Source organism: Chlamydotis macqueenii, chromosome 2, assembly GCF_036417535.1.
Source record: "Chlamydotis macqueenii isolate bChlMac1 chromosome 2, bChlMac1.mat, whole genome shotgun sequence".
NCBI classification, from domain to species: domain Eukaryota; kingdom Metazoa; phylum Chordata; class Aves; order Otidiformes; family Otididae; genus Chlamydotis; species Chlamydotis macqueenii.
In genome coordinates, this window is record NC_141557.1 from 24,449,564 (window position 1) to 24,462,782 (window position 13,219).

At 39.2% G+C, this 13,219-nt stretch overlaps 1 protein-coding gene across 7 annotated transcripts in view; it reads left to right on the forward strand.

Moving 5' to 3' along the window:
- AKAP9 (A-kinase anchoring protein 9) overlaps window positions 1–13,219 on the forward strand; it is a 118,075-nt gene that overhangs the window by 61,522 nt on the left and 43,334 nt on the right. For all 7 annotated transcript variants that reach the window (XM_086742284.1, XM_086742286.1, XM_086742288.1 and 4 more), the window contains 4 exons: window positions 1,542–1,682; window positions 2,239–2,342; window positions 3,155–3,360; window positions 12,271–12,482. In XM_086742284.1, coding sequence (XP_086598410.1) covers window positions 1,542–1,682; window positions 2,239–2,342; window positions 3,155–3,360; window positions 12,271–12,482 — 663 coding nt within the window. The remainder of the gene's footprint in view (window positions 1–1,541; window positions 1,683–2,238; window positions 2,343–3,154; window positions 3,361–12,270; window positions 12,483–13,219) is intronic.

Consider the following 13,219-nt stretch of genomic DNA (forward strand, 5'->3'; position numbering starts at 1 on the left):
AGACACATGCACACATTTACTGTATGTGTGCACACACATGTATCTATTTGTGTGTGTGTGTATATATATATACAAACACATATATGCATATATGTATAAAAGGCGTATTTCTTATCCTCAGTCAGCAATGAATGGATCAATTTACACTTCTATAAACCTGGACAAAGTCTGCAGTGCTGCACAGCAGCCAGAAGAGTGAGTGAGTGAGTGCAGATGCATTGTAAACCATGCCACCTTCCAGGTACATGGTCCTGTGCAGGATGCAGGCTAGCGTCTATTTACATCAATGAAGCCACCAGCCGTGCCTAGAAATACTATGGAATTCTTCATTTTTCCTCATCCCCACTTGAACAGTATCAGTGGCTTCATTCAACACTGTATTTCGGCTTCGTTTGTTTGTTTTTAATCATGGGAGATTAAGTCCTTACTGACTGTTGGAATTATACAAAATCTGTTGGGTTTGGTGGGAAACACCACTGTTTCTTTGCCTTTTTAAACTTAACTTGCTGTCTCTGCATGTATTCAAAGCCTACAGTAGGTATGCTAATGAAACTCATTATTTATTTTAATAAATAAGTCTTCAAAAATAATGTCTTTTATAGACTTGTCTTCAAGGATTCTTTCCCTTGAAAGACAAAGTAAACAGAATCCAGAAGAATTTTTCTTGCTCTTATTTATTAATTAATTAATAACTTATTAATTTCAACAATATAACATTACAGAAATGCACATGGAAATAGTAACCAGTTAATTCTATAACTCTGTGATTTCGCTGTGGAGTAGAGCTTTAGGTTCCTTCAGACCTGATCCAAATCTAGTTCTGTTCTATTTAAGTTTGGGCTCAAGGAGCTGGGGATTCTAGAGAGCCAGTCGCTTGTATCCTAGATGTCTTTTCCAGCAATGTCAGGTCTCTGTTTCTCCTAGCTGCTTTGTAGATGTCTTTCTATCATTTATCCTGATAATCTTTCCTTTCAGTATGTACACCCGTTCTCCTTTTACCTCTTTGTCAATCTGCAACTGAATCTTTCATCAGGGGTTGCAAATTCCTGAAACCAGTGAAAAACGTTAAGTAGAACTTAGGCTGCTGGCTTTTCTCTAGCTTTGTTGCCAAGGATGGTTTATCCATAAGAATTGCATAGGAATATATGGGTTGTGTTTAAGCCAGGAGCACTTCTAGCTCTTCTAAAAGAGAGTGTCTGTAGGCTTTTTATAAAAATAACTTATTTTCACGTTTTTTTCTTGTGCAAAACATGTACAATAGCATGTAATATTTAGAAATTAACCTTCCAGTTTGCATTGTGACCACTGTATTTCATAAAGAGCATGCAAACTATATGAAAACTTTAAAGAAGGTATAAGATACCCAAAGTATTTATTAGCTGTATTCCATTCCAGAAAGCTTTCAGTGTCTTTGCAACCATTTAAAGAAGTGGACTGGAATTTCGTTGTGCTAAATGTGCAAAAAATTAGAAGTGAGAGAATTCACTAATACTTCAGAAGCTTAAAAAATTGTGTGTGCTTCTATAATACTTCTTTTTTAGCGTATCTCAATGGAGAATGACAGCCTACTTGCAGAGAGAGAGAGAATGCTTTTGGAAGAACTGGAATCATTAAAACAACAGTCTGTACCCAGAAAAGAGAGGCTGTTTTGTGAGCTACAAAACAACAGCACACAAACGGAGGTAAAGATGGACATTGACTTTCTTGGCAGCTGTGGCATGTAAAACCAGTAACATTCCTTTTCGCTGCTACTCTCTTTATGTAATATGTATTTCTAACAGATGTTGGATACTGCTTGAACAGAGCAGGCTTAAGAATCGAGAGGTGGTACTGGTAGGCATAGTTTTTTACTTCAGGTAAGCAGAAGCTAGTTTAATAGCTTGAAGGTGGGAATTATTACTATAGCTATTTGCTCAGGTAAACTTACATTTTCATATTGCTGTAGCAACACCAACAGAAAATACAAGGACTGTTTAATCAGCATGACAGAGTTCTTTCTCATAGGCCCTGCGTTGAATTTCCCGGTTTGTTTTTATTTATGTTAATTTTCCCATGTAGGAAGAGTATTTCTTGGTTTGTAATTTGGCGCAGAAGTTTTATTAACTAATAACAACTAATTAACAACTAATTTAGGTTTTAAATTTCATATTCTACTGCGTATAAGAACAATATATTGATTCTGGTGTGATAAGATTTCTGTCCTTTTTGTCTTTTCTCCCTCTGCAAAAACTTACTCAGAATGAAAATGAAAGCCAAAATGATGTGAGAGAGCAGATCTGTGAGGATGAAGATGAAGGAGGAAAGCCTGATGAGACATCTTCAACTCTTCTTTCTAAAGAGAGGTACTTAGAACTGTTAAGAAAACATAATTTAAAAAAAAATGTTGAGAATTGTGGTTTTGTTGTTAAATGAGTAATATTTATAAGCTTTATCTGACTGATGATAATGGCATTTTTTTATTCTAGGTAACTAAGTTTACATACTTTAGATTACACAATGTCTTATTTTGCATAAAGCCTAACGATGTAATGGCATCGAGGACAAGACAAATCTTAATCTATTTTACTATATCTTTCATATTACACACGTGCAGAATCATAAACTTAGTTTATACAGATGTGTATTTGTATACCCATTATATGTGTGAAGTAAGTTTATATTAATATAATTGTTACATTTGATAATACCTTTTGACTGTTCTGTAACTTTTTTGATCTATGTAGATGAACGATGTTTTTAATTGTCACTTTGAGAAAAGAGTAAGTTTGTACATATTTTGTAAAAAGAATTTACTTTTAACACAAATGTGCTTTTAATATTTATGTATATGATGTGGGTTTTAGTCTTAAAAAAGAAATCTTAGTTTTATTTATTCAAGGCCGTCCAGTCTGGCCTTGAATGTGTCCCATCCCTGGAAACGTTCAAGGCCAGGTTGGATGAGGCTCTGAGCAACCTGATCTAGTTGAGGATGTCCTTGCTTCTTGCAGGGGGGTTGGACTAGATACCTTTAAAGGTCCCTCCCAACCACAACTATTCTATGATTCTATGGTTTTTTTCAACTGTAAATCTTTCCTGGTTGCAAGAGTGTATAAGGAATAAAAACCACTTTGAAAGCAGGGGAAAATCAAAGGACTGATTAGTTCCTGTCCTGCAGGCATGTTTTTCAGAAAGCTAATGAGAAACTCATGAAGATTCTTTTAGAAGTTGTGAAGACAACTCTGGCCATAGAGGAGACGATTGGTCACCATGTTCTCGGGTTACTGGATCGATCTGGGAAAGTCCAGCCTTCCAAACCAGCTGGATGGGACACAGAGACAGAGGAGTCAGTAAAACCCTGTATCCGTGTGGGATACGAAAAAGGTACTGCTCGTATGTCCATACGGATTTCTGTTTCATAACGGGTAGCATTTGCATACTCTTATTATCTGTTTGAATAAGCTTAGTTTTGAAAATTTTAATTAAAAATAAACTTTTTTTTCCAAAACTATTTGTCATCTGAATGCCTATAACATCTCTGCTTAAGAGACATTTCAGGAGTTATCTGGGTCATGCCCCAGACAGATTATGACTCCTATCTGGGGTTCTGTTGTAAAGCCTGCAACACAGTGGGAAAATGATTGAGAAATACGAAAATGAATATGTTCCCGTTGAAGGTGAAGAGAAGGAGAATGAAACATAGCTCCATGGCATCTTGCACCAACTTTACACCTTCCTCTGTATGTATGGGGAATGGAACTGGTGTCAAAGGCCTTATCTCTACTAGTGTGCTTAATGTACGTAGGGACGTTGCTGGTCACTGGCCAGCTGGCATGGGACAGCCTGTCGACTTCCTTAGCCTGCTAAAGAGGGTGGCTGCATGCAGACAGCCTTTTGGAAACAGTTCCAGGAACTTTCTATCAGCTGCCTATCAGCTGTTTTAAGGAGAGCTAATTGTCACAAGCGTAAAGGAGCATTTTAACCTTGTAGTTAATTACTTACCAGTGGCTTAAGAACTCTCTCAGTCTCTATTTCATTTCCTGTGATTGTACTACGATAGTGTCTGTCCATCGTACTGCCATCTATGTACCTAAGCCAGCATAAGGATGTGTACATTCACTCTGCGTCTTATGGGGAGGCAATGTGCAACAGATCAGTTCAGCCTAAAATACATTATACGTATGGTTTTGGCTGGAACTTTATCTGCTGTGAATGAGAAAAAGAACTGGAAATCAAATTCTACATTTCATTATTAAGAAAGAATCTACTACAGAGTAATATACAAATGGTAAATGAAAATGAACTTTACCTCTTTAATTAAAAATGTACATTATTAAATATTATTGATTCCCTCTGGCTTTAAACATAGGGCAGGTTAAGCCTTGGGACAAGTTAAGAAAGGGTGTATGACTTGAGGCACAGTGACATCTCTCTCAGTTGATTACTCAAAAGGTTATCTGTAGTGAAATGCCTACAACTGCAGTTCAAGGACTGTTGAATTTTTAAATTCAATAAAAGCACTCTTATGCCTGTATAGTACTGCCATTTCATTTAAAAACCTCATAAATTTTGTTTTCTGCACATTTCACTGTATTTCACTATGAGGAAGTTTTTTTTTAACTTGGACTTTTAAGGCTTTGCCTTTTCCTCAAATTTCAGATTGGATATCTAAGCTTCTGGCCTTAATTTTGATACTTGTCCAGGATACCTTAGAAATTGAGAACATTTGCTACTATAATTGAAGGAATCACTATTTTGAAAATTGAGTATTCTTTTTTTGAGTATTTCCCACTGTAGGGTGGGAAATGAATAGAGTTTGCTTATGTTAAAGCGGTCCAGAGTATCTTCAACCACTGACAAATATTTTCCATAGTTTCCTAGCCAAATGGTAAAAGGAGTGATGAACAGGCTCAAAGTTTGCCACCACCTCCTTTTGGATTTTGAAGTGCTCTTAAATTTCACCTAAACTGCATTTTAAATAAATTTTCTATATTAAAACCAGCAATTTGTAAGTATTCTTTGTATTCTTTCTGTTCTCATTGTATAGTCTGAGGTGTGTGAAAAGCACTGGAATTTTCACAACATATGTTGCCCAAAGAGAAAGAAAATGTGTTCTGGTTATGAAGGCAGTGATCACAGGTTGTCACAGCTATACGTATTGAGGTATTACCTCGTGCATTCACTGAACCTAGTTCATAGTTACATCATGCCTATCTACAGAACACGTACTGTTGCTTTTCTCCCTCATTCTCATTTGCTGAGAATGTTGCTTCCTTTTCCCAGACAATAAATACATAACTGTATGTACAAAGTGCTAATACATGAGTATTGCCCTTCGCTGCTCTGATGCATGCTTGTTCTGCCCAGGCATGTGCAATGCACAGTACGTGCATTTGCTTTTTGCCTGCTTATGCACAGCAAAGTGTGTACTTGTGTGTGTCACTAATTACTATCATTAACAATTCTTAATATTGATTAATTAAATATATGTAGAAAAACACACTTAAAAGAGTAACTTCATTTGGTATTTTAGATGGATATAATATAGACTTATGCCTAGCATTTATAATACTACTGTCTATAAGCACGACAGGCCTTGTAATTGGAATGTGTTGTTAATTTCTTGTGAAGTCTTCTGGTGAAAGAGTGCTCTCTTAAATAGAAGATAACTGTATTCTCTTCCGCTACTGGTGAAGGTTGACTGTTTTAATTCTTGCATTTGCTATTAATGTATTTTGAAGAGGCACGTAAGGGTTCAGTCTTCTGTAACAAAGCAATTTGTCTCTTACTGTAGTGCCTGCCTTGGTGTAGAGCTGTTCACACAGCAGTTGTTTATTCCAGTATTCTTTTTTGCATGTTTCCTTATGGTCAGAAATAATTGTGAAAGGAGGAGAAACCAAATAAGAGTGAGGATTAAAGAAGACCCAAGCTTACAGTGGCTATAATGGGTGAATGTACACTTTGTAGTGTATCTCTGAGGTTGTATTCACAGTTCTCTTTGTTTTCCTTTCAAAATAACACAACAGCATCCTTGCTGTGTACAGAGTTCTGCCACTGGGGTCAGACAGCCATAGTAGCAGTTGTGCTGTTTCATCATCTGAAGTATTTGATCCTGCTTCAGATGGAATTAGAGGACAAATTCTATTAGCGTTTTCAGCAACAGGACTGTTGTTATTCAGTTCCTATATTTCCACTGAATAGCCTGAGGGGACATAATTTTTAAAATTTTTTTCCCTATTGTTTTCTAGAAGTAAGAAATTGGTAGACACCACTTTTAACCAGTGTGTGTTATTGTATTTTCTAATACCTAGCCAAACAGATCTTCCTTTTTAATGACTTAGCAAATGTGTAAAAATAAATTTGTACCAGTAAAAATCTAATAATAAAAAAGAAAAAAAAATAATTTATTTAATGAAGTAAATTCTCTCTGACCTTCTGATTGTAATCCATATTTATTGACAAGCAAAACTCAGCTTACTGTTTTTGCTGAGTTTCAGCATTTTAAAAAGCTGAATCATTGAAGGTCATGTACTTATAACCACAACCTGATTTAGAGAACATATAGAGGTTTATCTGGGACCTTCCCTAGGTTATTGGCTAACATGGGATTTTATTTCTAGCAGAGCGGGTAAAGTTCAAATTTCAGTCATAAAAGATATCATTGGAAGTGACCAGCATTTGTGCAAAGCAATTCAGTGAGTTAATTAAATCTGGAGAATTGGGCCAGGAAGCATTGGGACAGAGCCAGTAGACTTTGCTGTTCTCCTCCCCGGGATGTTGTACCTTGGGTACAGGGACTGTAGTAATGCAGGTTGCTCTGGAGCAGCCTGTGCGTTTATTGCATTCCTTGAATATTAAACCCTGTTACCTACTTTCTGAGCTCCTTGTTTCTGAACAGCGTACCAGGAACAAGGTAGTAAATAGCTTTATACACTGAACTGCCATAAAATTGATTTTTTTTTTTTTGTTTTCAGCTTGTAACCCCTAACCTTAATTCCGCAGTGGAATCCCAGGAGTAAGCTGAGATATTCGCTGTAACTGATGCAAAATATGTATTGCTTTATAAATGTCAGTTGGCAGCTCATAAACAGCTTCTGTATCTGAAACTTCTGAGTAAGCACTGTATAATTAAGCACTTCTCTTAAGATTTAGTGAGCCATGACATCTGACGTGCTGAACTGCAAGTTTCATGGCAAGGAAACAATGTGAATCTTTGTTGTTTTTTTTTTTTTTATTACAGGGAAAGAGTTTACACAAGGAGAAGACATTTGTACTTGGGCCAGTTATACTCTATTTATTTTGTGTCAACTGAAAGAAAAAAAAATTGGGGAACAGAGAATTTGATTTTTGGTTCTATTGGAGTGGGAGATTGAACAGTGTTATAAGGATTAGTAAAATGGAGGTTAGACATTCAACCGCTGGGGCGGCTAATCAGACTTGACAACATTTCTATTTCTTGCTTCCACCACTGAAAATCTTCTGGAAATATGCTATATGAAGATATTGGGTACTGTTTACAGGGGGAAAAGATACAGATATTTTCACTTTGTAGTTAGGAAGGCATTTAATGTGAACTCCTGTTCTGAACTGCAACTTTGTAGAAATTGTAATGTGGGCATCTACATTTCTCATTTGCCAGTGGTTTTTCTATTTGAGTTGCCAACCCTACAGTGTAAACAGAATTATTACAGATTTTGTGTGCATATGATACTTTTTGGTTTTCCTTTTTTATCTTTGAGAGTAGTAAAATTTCCATGTGCCAAATTTCCATAAATAGTTATGCTGCTGGATGTCCATCTTAAATGAAGGTCCTTTCTACTCTGAGGATATTAAAGCTTCTGCATCACTATATATGTTTTGAGATGCCCAGAGGCAACCCAAATTTGGGTGGTGAGAAATCAGAATACTATTGAATAAAAAGTGTGAAACTGTTTATTTTGCAACCTTCCTTACACTGCTGAGGGGTGAAATACTAGGATATTATAGGAAAGCCTTCCTGCTATTCCAAATATTTAGTATGCCAGCAGAAAATAACTGCCAGCCACTGGTAGGGTGACTCCACTGCAGTGGTTTGTGACTGAAGCTCCAAAGTGCGGTACGCAAAGTGCTTTGAAATCCTGTGTAGGTGAAAGGTGCTATGCGACTATGTTGTATTCATCTGGTTATCTGTTCCATTCATGCATATACTGTGCTTCAGTTTTTTTCCCTTTGGAGTGTGAAAAGAGTTTGTAACATTATATCCCGCATATCTAAAAAGAGATACAAAACAGTAATGATACAACTAGAAGAAAAAGAATTACCAAAGACATCTGCATTTAAGAAATCTTAGCAATTATAAGATAAAAGTGAATGAAACAAAACCTTTCTAAATTAAAATCACTGTGGATTAGTTTGTTGTATATGGGTCCTGCATACAGCTGCATCCATAACAAAATAAACGCGTTATAACATGAGCCAGCAATGTGCACTTGCAGCCCAGAAAGCCGAACGCATCCTGGGCTGCATCAGAAGTGTTACCAACAGGTTGAGGGAGGTGATTCTGCCCCCTCTGCTCCACTCTCTTGAGACCCCACCTGGAGTACTGTGTCCAGCTCTGGAGCCCCCTATATAAGAAGGACATGGACCTGTTGGATGAGTCCAGAGTTGTGCCATGAAGACGATCAGAGAGCTGGAGCACCTCTCCTATGAGGACAGGCTGAGAGAGTTGGGGCTGTTCAGCCTGGAGAAGAGGAGGCTCCAGGGAGACTTTTATAGTGGCCTTCCAGTACCTAAAGGGGTCTTACAGGAAAGATGGGGAGAAACTCTTCAGCAGGGCCTGCTGTGATAGGATGAGAGGTAATAGTTTTAAACTAGAGAGAGGTAGACTTAGACTCAACGTAAGGAAGATATTTTTTTACACTGAGGGCGGTGGAACACTGGCACAGGTTGCCCAGAGAGGTGGTGGATGCCCCATCCCTGGAAACATTCAAGGCCAGGTTGGATGGGGCTCTGAGCAACCTGATCTGGTTGGAGATGTCTCTGCTTCTTGCAGGGGGGTTGGACTGGATGACCTTTGAAGGTCCCTTCTAACCCTAACCATTCTATGATTCTACTCTGTCAAGCAGATCCCTGAAGAGGCCAAAGTCTGCCCTCCTGAAGTCCAGGGTAGAGAGCTTGCTGTGTGCCCTCCTCACTGTTCTAACAATCCTGAATTTCAACATTTCATGGTCACTGCAGCCAAGGCTGCCCTTGAGCTCCACATTCCCCAACAGTCCCTCCTTGTTGGTGGGACCAAGGTCCAGCATAGCATCTCTCCTCTTTGGCTCCTCTGTCACTTGGAGAAGGAAATTATCATCAATGTATTTCAGGAACCTCCTGGATTGCTCATGCCCTGCTGTGTTCTCCCTCCAGCAGGAATTGGGGTGGTTAAAGTCCCCCATGAGGACCAGGGCTTGTGACTGTGAGGCTGGTCCTGTCTGTCTATAGGGGCCTCATCCACTCAGTCTTCCTGGTCGGATGGCCTGTAGTAGACTGCAGTTATAATATTGCCTGTCCCTGCCCTCTGTTTAGTCTTGACCCATAAGTTCTCAGTCAGTTCCTCATTCATCTCTAGATGGAGCTCTGTGAACCCTAGCTGGTCATTGACATAGAGGGCAACACACCCCCCAACTCGTTTCCCCTGCCTGTCTTTCCCAAAGATCCTGAATCCCTCCATTCCAACACTCTAGTTGTAGGAGCCATCCCACCACATCTCTGTTATGCCGGTAAGATCACAGCCCTGCAGATGTGCAGACGCCTCTAACTCCTCTTGTTTATCCCTGATGCTACGTGTATTTGCATAGAGACATTTGAGGCCCCAGAGAAGCTGACTTGCTGGCTAGAGTGGCTGGAATTCCTTTCTGCTGCTCTTCAGGTGACCTGAGAACCTTCTCCAGGCTCTGGGCGTCTGTTGCTGGCACCAGCATTAAACTGGTAGGAGTGGAGTGAATTGAGGTTCCTCTCCCCCAGCAGCATTAGTTTAAAGCCCTCTTCACCAGCTTGGCAAGCCTATGGCCAAAGGTGCCTTTCCCGTTCTCTGACAGGCGGACCCCATCAGCACCCAGTAGACCTGGTTTCTCAAAGTGAGTCCCATGGTCTTAAGTAACCAAATCCCTGGCTGTGGCCCCAGTCCTGTAACCATTTGTTGATTTGCTAGATTTGGCTGGCCCTTTCAAACCCCTTCATGTTGACCAGAAGGACTGATGAAAATACCTGCACTCCAGAGTCCTTCACTGCTGCTCCCAGGGCTCTGTAATCCCTCTTGACAGTCTTTAGGCTGCTCCTGGCTGTCAGTGGTGCCCATGTGAAACAGCAGCAGTGGATAATTCTCTGTGGGCTGTACAAGGGTTGGTGGTCTCTCAGTGATGTCCCTGATATGAGCCCCTGGTAAGCAGCACCTCTCTGTAGAGGTTGCAACTTGTTAAAAATGTTGCAAATTGTGTTGCAACTTCTTAAAAGTAACGTAAAAAAAAAATCCCCGAAAAATAGAACCTGACTTTCTTGCTAGGTTCTAACAACTTCAGCAAGAGGACTCCAGTACCTAAAGGGGGCTTACAAGAAAGATGGGGACAAATTTTTTAGCAGGGTCTGTAGTAACAGGACCAGGGGTAATGGTTTTAAGCTGAAAGAGGGTAGATTTAGACTAGATATAAGGAAGAAATTTTTCACAGTGAGGGTGGTGCAACACAGGAACAGGTTGCCCAGAGGGGTGGTGGATGCCCCATCCCTGGAAACAGTCAAGGCCAGGTTGGATGCGGCTCTGAGCAACCTGATCTGGATGGAGATGTCCCTGCTCCTTGCGGCGGGGTTGGACTAGATGGCCTTTAAAGGTGCCTTACAGCCCAAACCATTCCATGATTCTCTGACTTGTACTTCCAATGTTATTTGCATGCCTGGTTAAGAGGCAAGAGCAAGTATAAGGAAATTGTATCCAACAAGGTTTCTAACTGCATTTTTAAAGGTAATCTGTAAAATTGACCTATTATAATTTCATTTCAATTTCTGTTACTAAACAAACTGTTCTAGTTCAGCAGTCACAATTCATGAAGTAACCAGGAACTTAAATTCAAAGATAACCCAGTATTGCAACTGTATTGTTAAACAGGCACTGACTGTTCCTAACTCATGTAGTCATACTACTGTTTCCCAGAGATAAGGTGTTTTTTTTGAGAAAACCTTGAGGAAAAACAACATCTGATTGTTTATAAAAACCACACCAAAATATTTATTTTACTTTAAATATAGTTCAGAAATATACTTCACTAAAATAAATTGTCATTTTAAAAAAACCCTCAATAGTATTTATTTCTGACATTTTGAATCTAACGGCCTAATGACATAACACTTGTTAATTTTTAAAACACGATTTCAACAATCATTATCTACTGTCATGAGGTACTGCTGTATTGTTATTTCGTACTGAAAGTGTGATTTTAAAACGTCTCAAGAGTTTACTTTCACTTGCCTTGTTTATATAGAGCCCTGAGTTCTAAATATGTCAAATTTACTGTTTTCCAGATGAACTGCTATCAGTTTAATACCGTAGGCAAACTTTATGTCGCCTGCTTTTCAGACAGAATGGATGATGCCCTTGAACGGTGTCAGACCTCAGGAGGTTGAGACGTAGGCAGGTGCCAGGTGTCCCATCAGTAGGGACAGTTACAGTCCCTCTGCACTGTAGTCAGTTTGTTCAGCCACCCCTTTTAATCAGTTTTTAATTCACTAATAATAATGCTGAATTTTGATGTTTTGTATTCAAGTCAGTTTGCCCTGAGAAGTTGTCTGAATTACATGTGTGTCTTTCCCTTTGCTCAGTTGAGTGTGTGCTTTTGAATGAGTAACTCAAGCAGTTTTGCGTTCATGCGAGTGACATGGCAGGGCATTGGTGAAACAGTGGCTGACAGTCTGGGGTTTTTTACCTGGCTGTGTTTTAAAGACAATCCTACAAGTCATTATTGCAAGTTATTCAAAGCAGTAAGGGTTACTGATTGTAACAAAGGTTTGAAGATGACCCCAAAAGTGTGACTGAAAGGACATCTAAAATATTCTCTGTTAATACCTCCTCTTCTCTCTCCTTTCTGCTTGTTTTTAGTTGACACATTGTGTATCTTGTTTGTGTAAGTTTCAGTATGCTGCATTTCTCTTTCTGTCTTTGTGACCGATAGAAATATATAAATTGTTTTATGACTTTTCTATCTAATCGTAACTCAGATGTACGGTCTTTCACGTTTTGAAGTGCTAAGAGTCTGTGTGAAAAGGTAACTGTTTTTTTTACAGAGTCCTGTTCCTCGTATCGTGGTAGTAGTATGGGAGATGATGATATTAACATGTGGTCAGGAGCAACGGATGAAGGACTACTGAGCCAACATCTTGCAGAAAGTGGAGTGGAAATAGATCCTGAAAATGAAGAACTCATTCTAAATATTAGTTCTCGACTACAAGCAGCTGTTGAAAAGCTTCTGGAAGCTATCAATGAAACTTCGAATCAGGTAGAGTGATCTAATGTTGAAGCATTTTGAATTTTGTGTCTTGATTTTCTTTTTCCTTTATTTTTCTCATTAATATGTTTTTATAAGCCTAAAACCTGTAGGCTCATTTTGAAAGCTTGAAACAATACTTCAGGTCCCTACACCCAAAAAAAGTCTACTTGGACATGACTTTACTGATGATTTTAGATCCATGTTACAAATCTACTTTGGACTGCGGAAGAAGCCTGAATTTAGGCACGTTTACCCATCTAGGGCACTCTTTCATTGCTCATATGGGTCATCTGCATTCTGCTGTCATGAGATAGGAGAGATGAGACAGGAGGTGTCAGGGCACATTGAGCTGGCCCTTGTGAAGAGGGAGGATTAAGGGAACTGTGCCCAGTTCTCTTGACGAACATTTTGGTCAATTGACTGGACAAAAAGGTGGAGCTCTCCTCCTGTATCTTCCAACTTTGGTTTAAACATGGCCAGTTCAGCACATATCCCCCTTGCTATCAGAAAAGGAGTCTGCACTCCAGCTCTCCAGGGTTTATGTGAGGTATGTGATTCATGAGTAGTCTCCAAAAAAAGAGGCAGTGTATGGGTGCTCTGTTCTGTTTGCTGTTAGTGTATTTGCATGGTAGGATGTCAGTTGCTCTCGGGAGTACTTCCCTATTAATGGCAACGGGAGGGATATACCTAGCTCAGTCAGTTCAGATCAGGCTGCTTGGAGCATGTGCTTTACTTTCAGATGATAG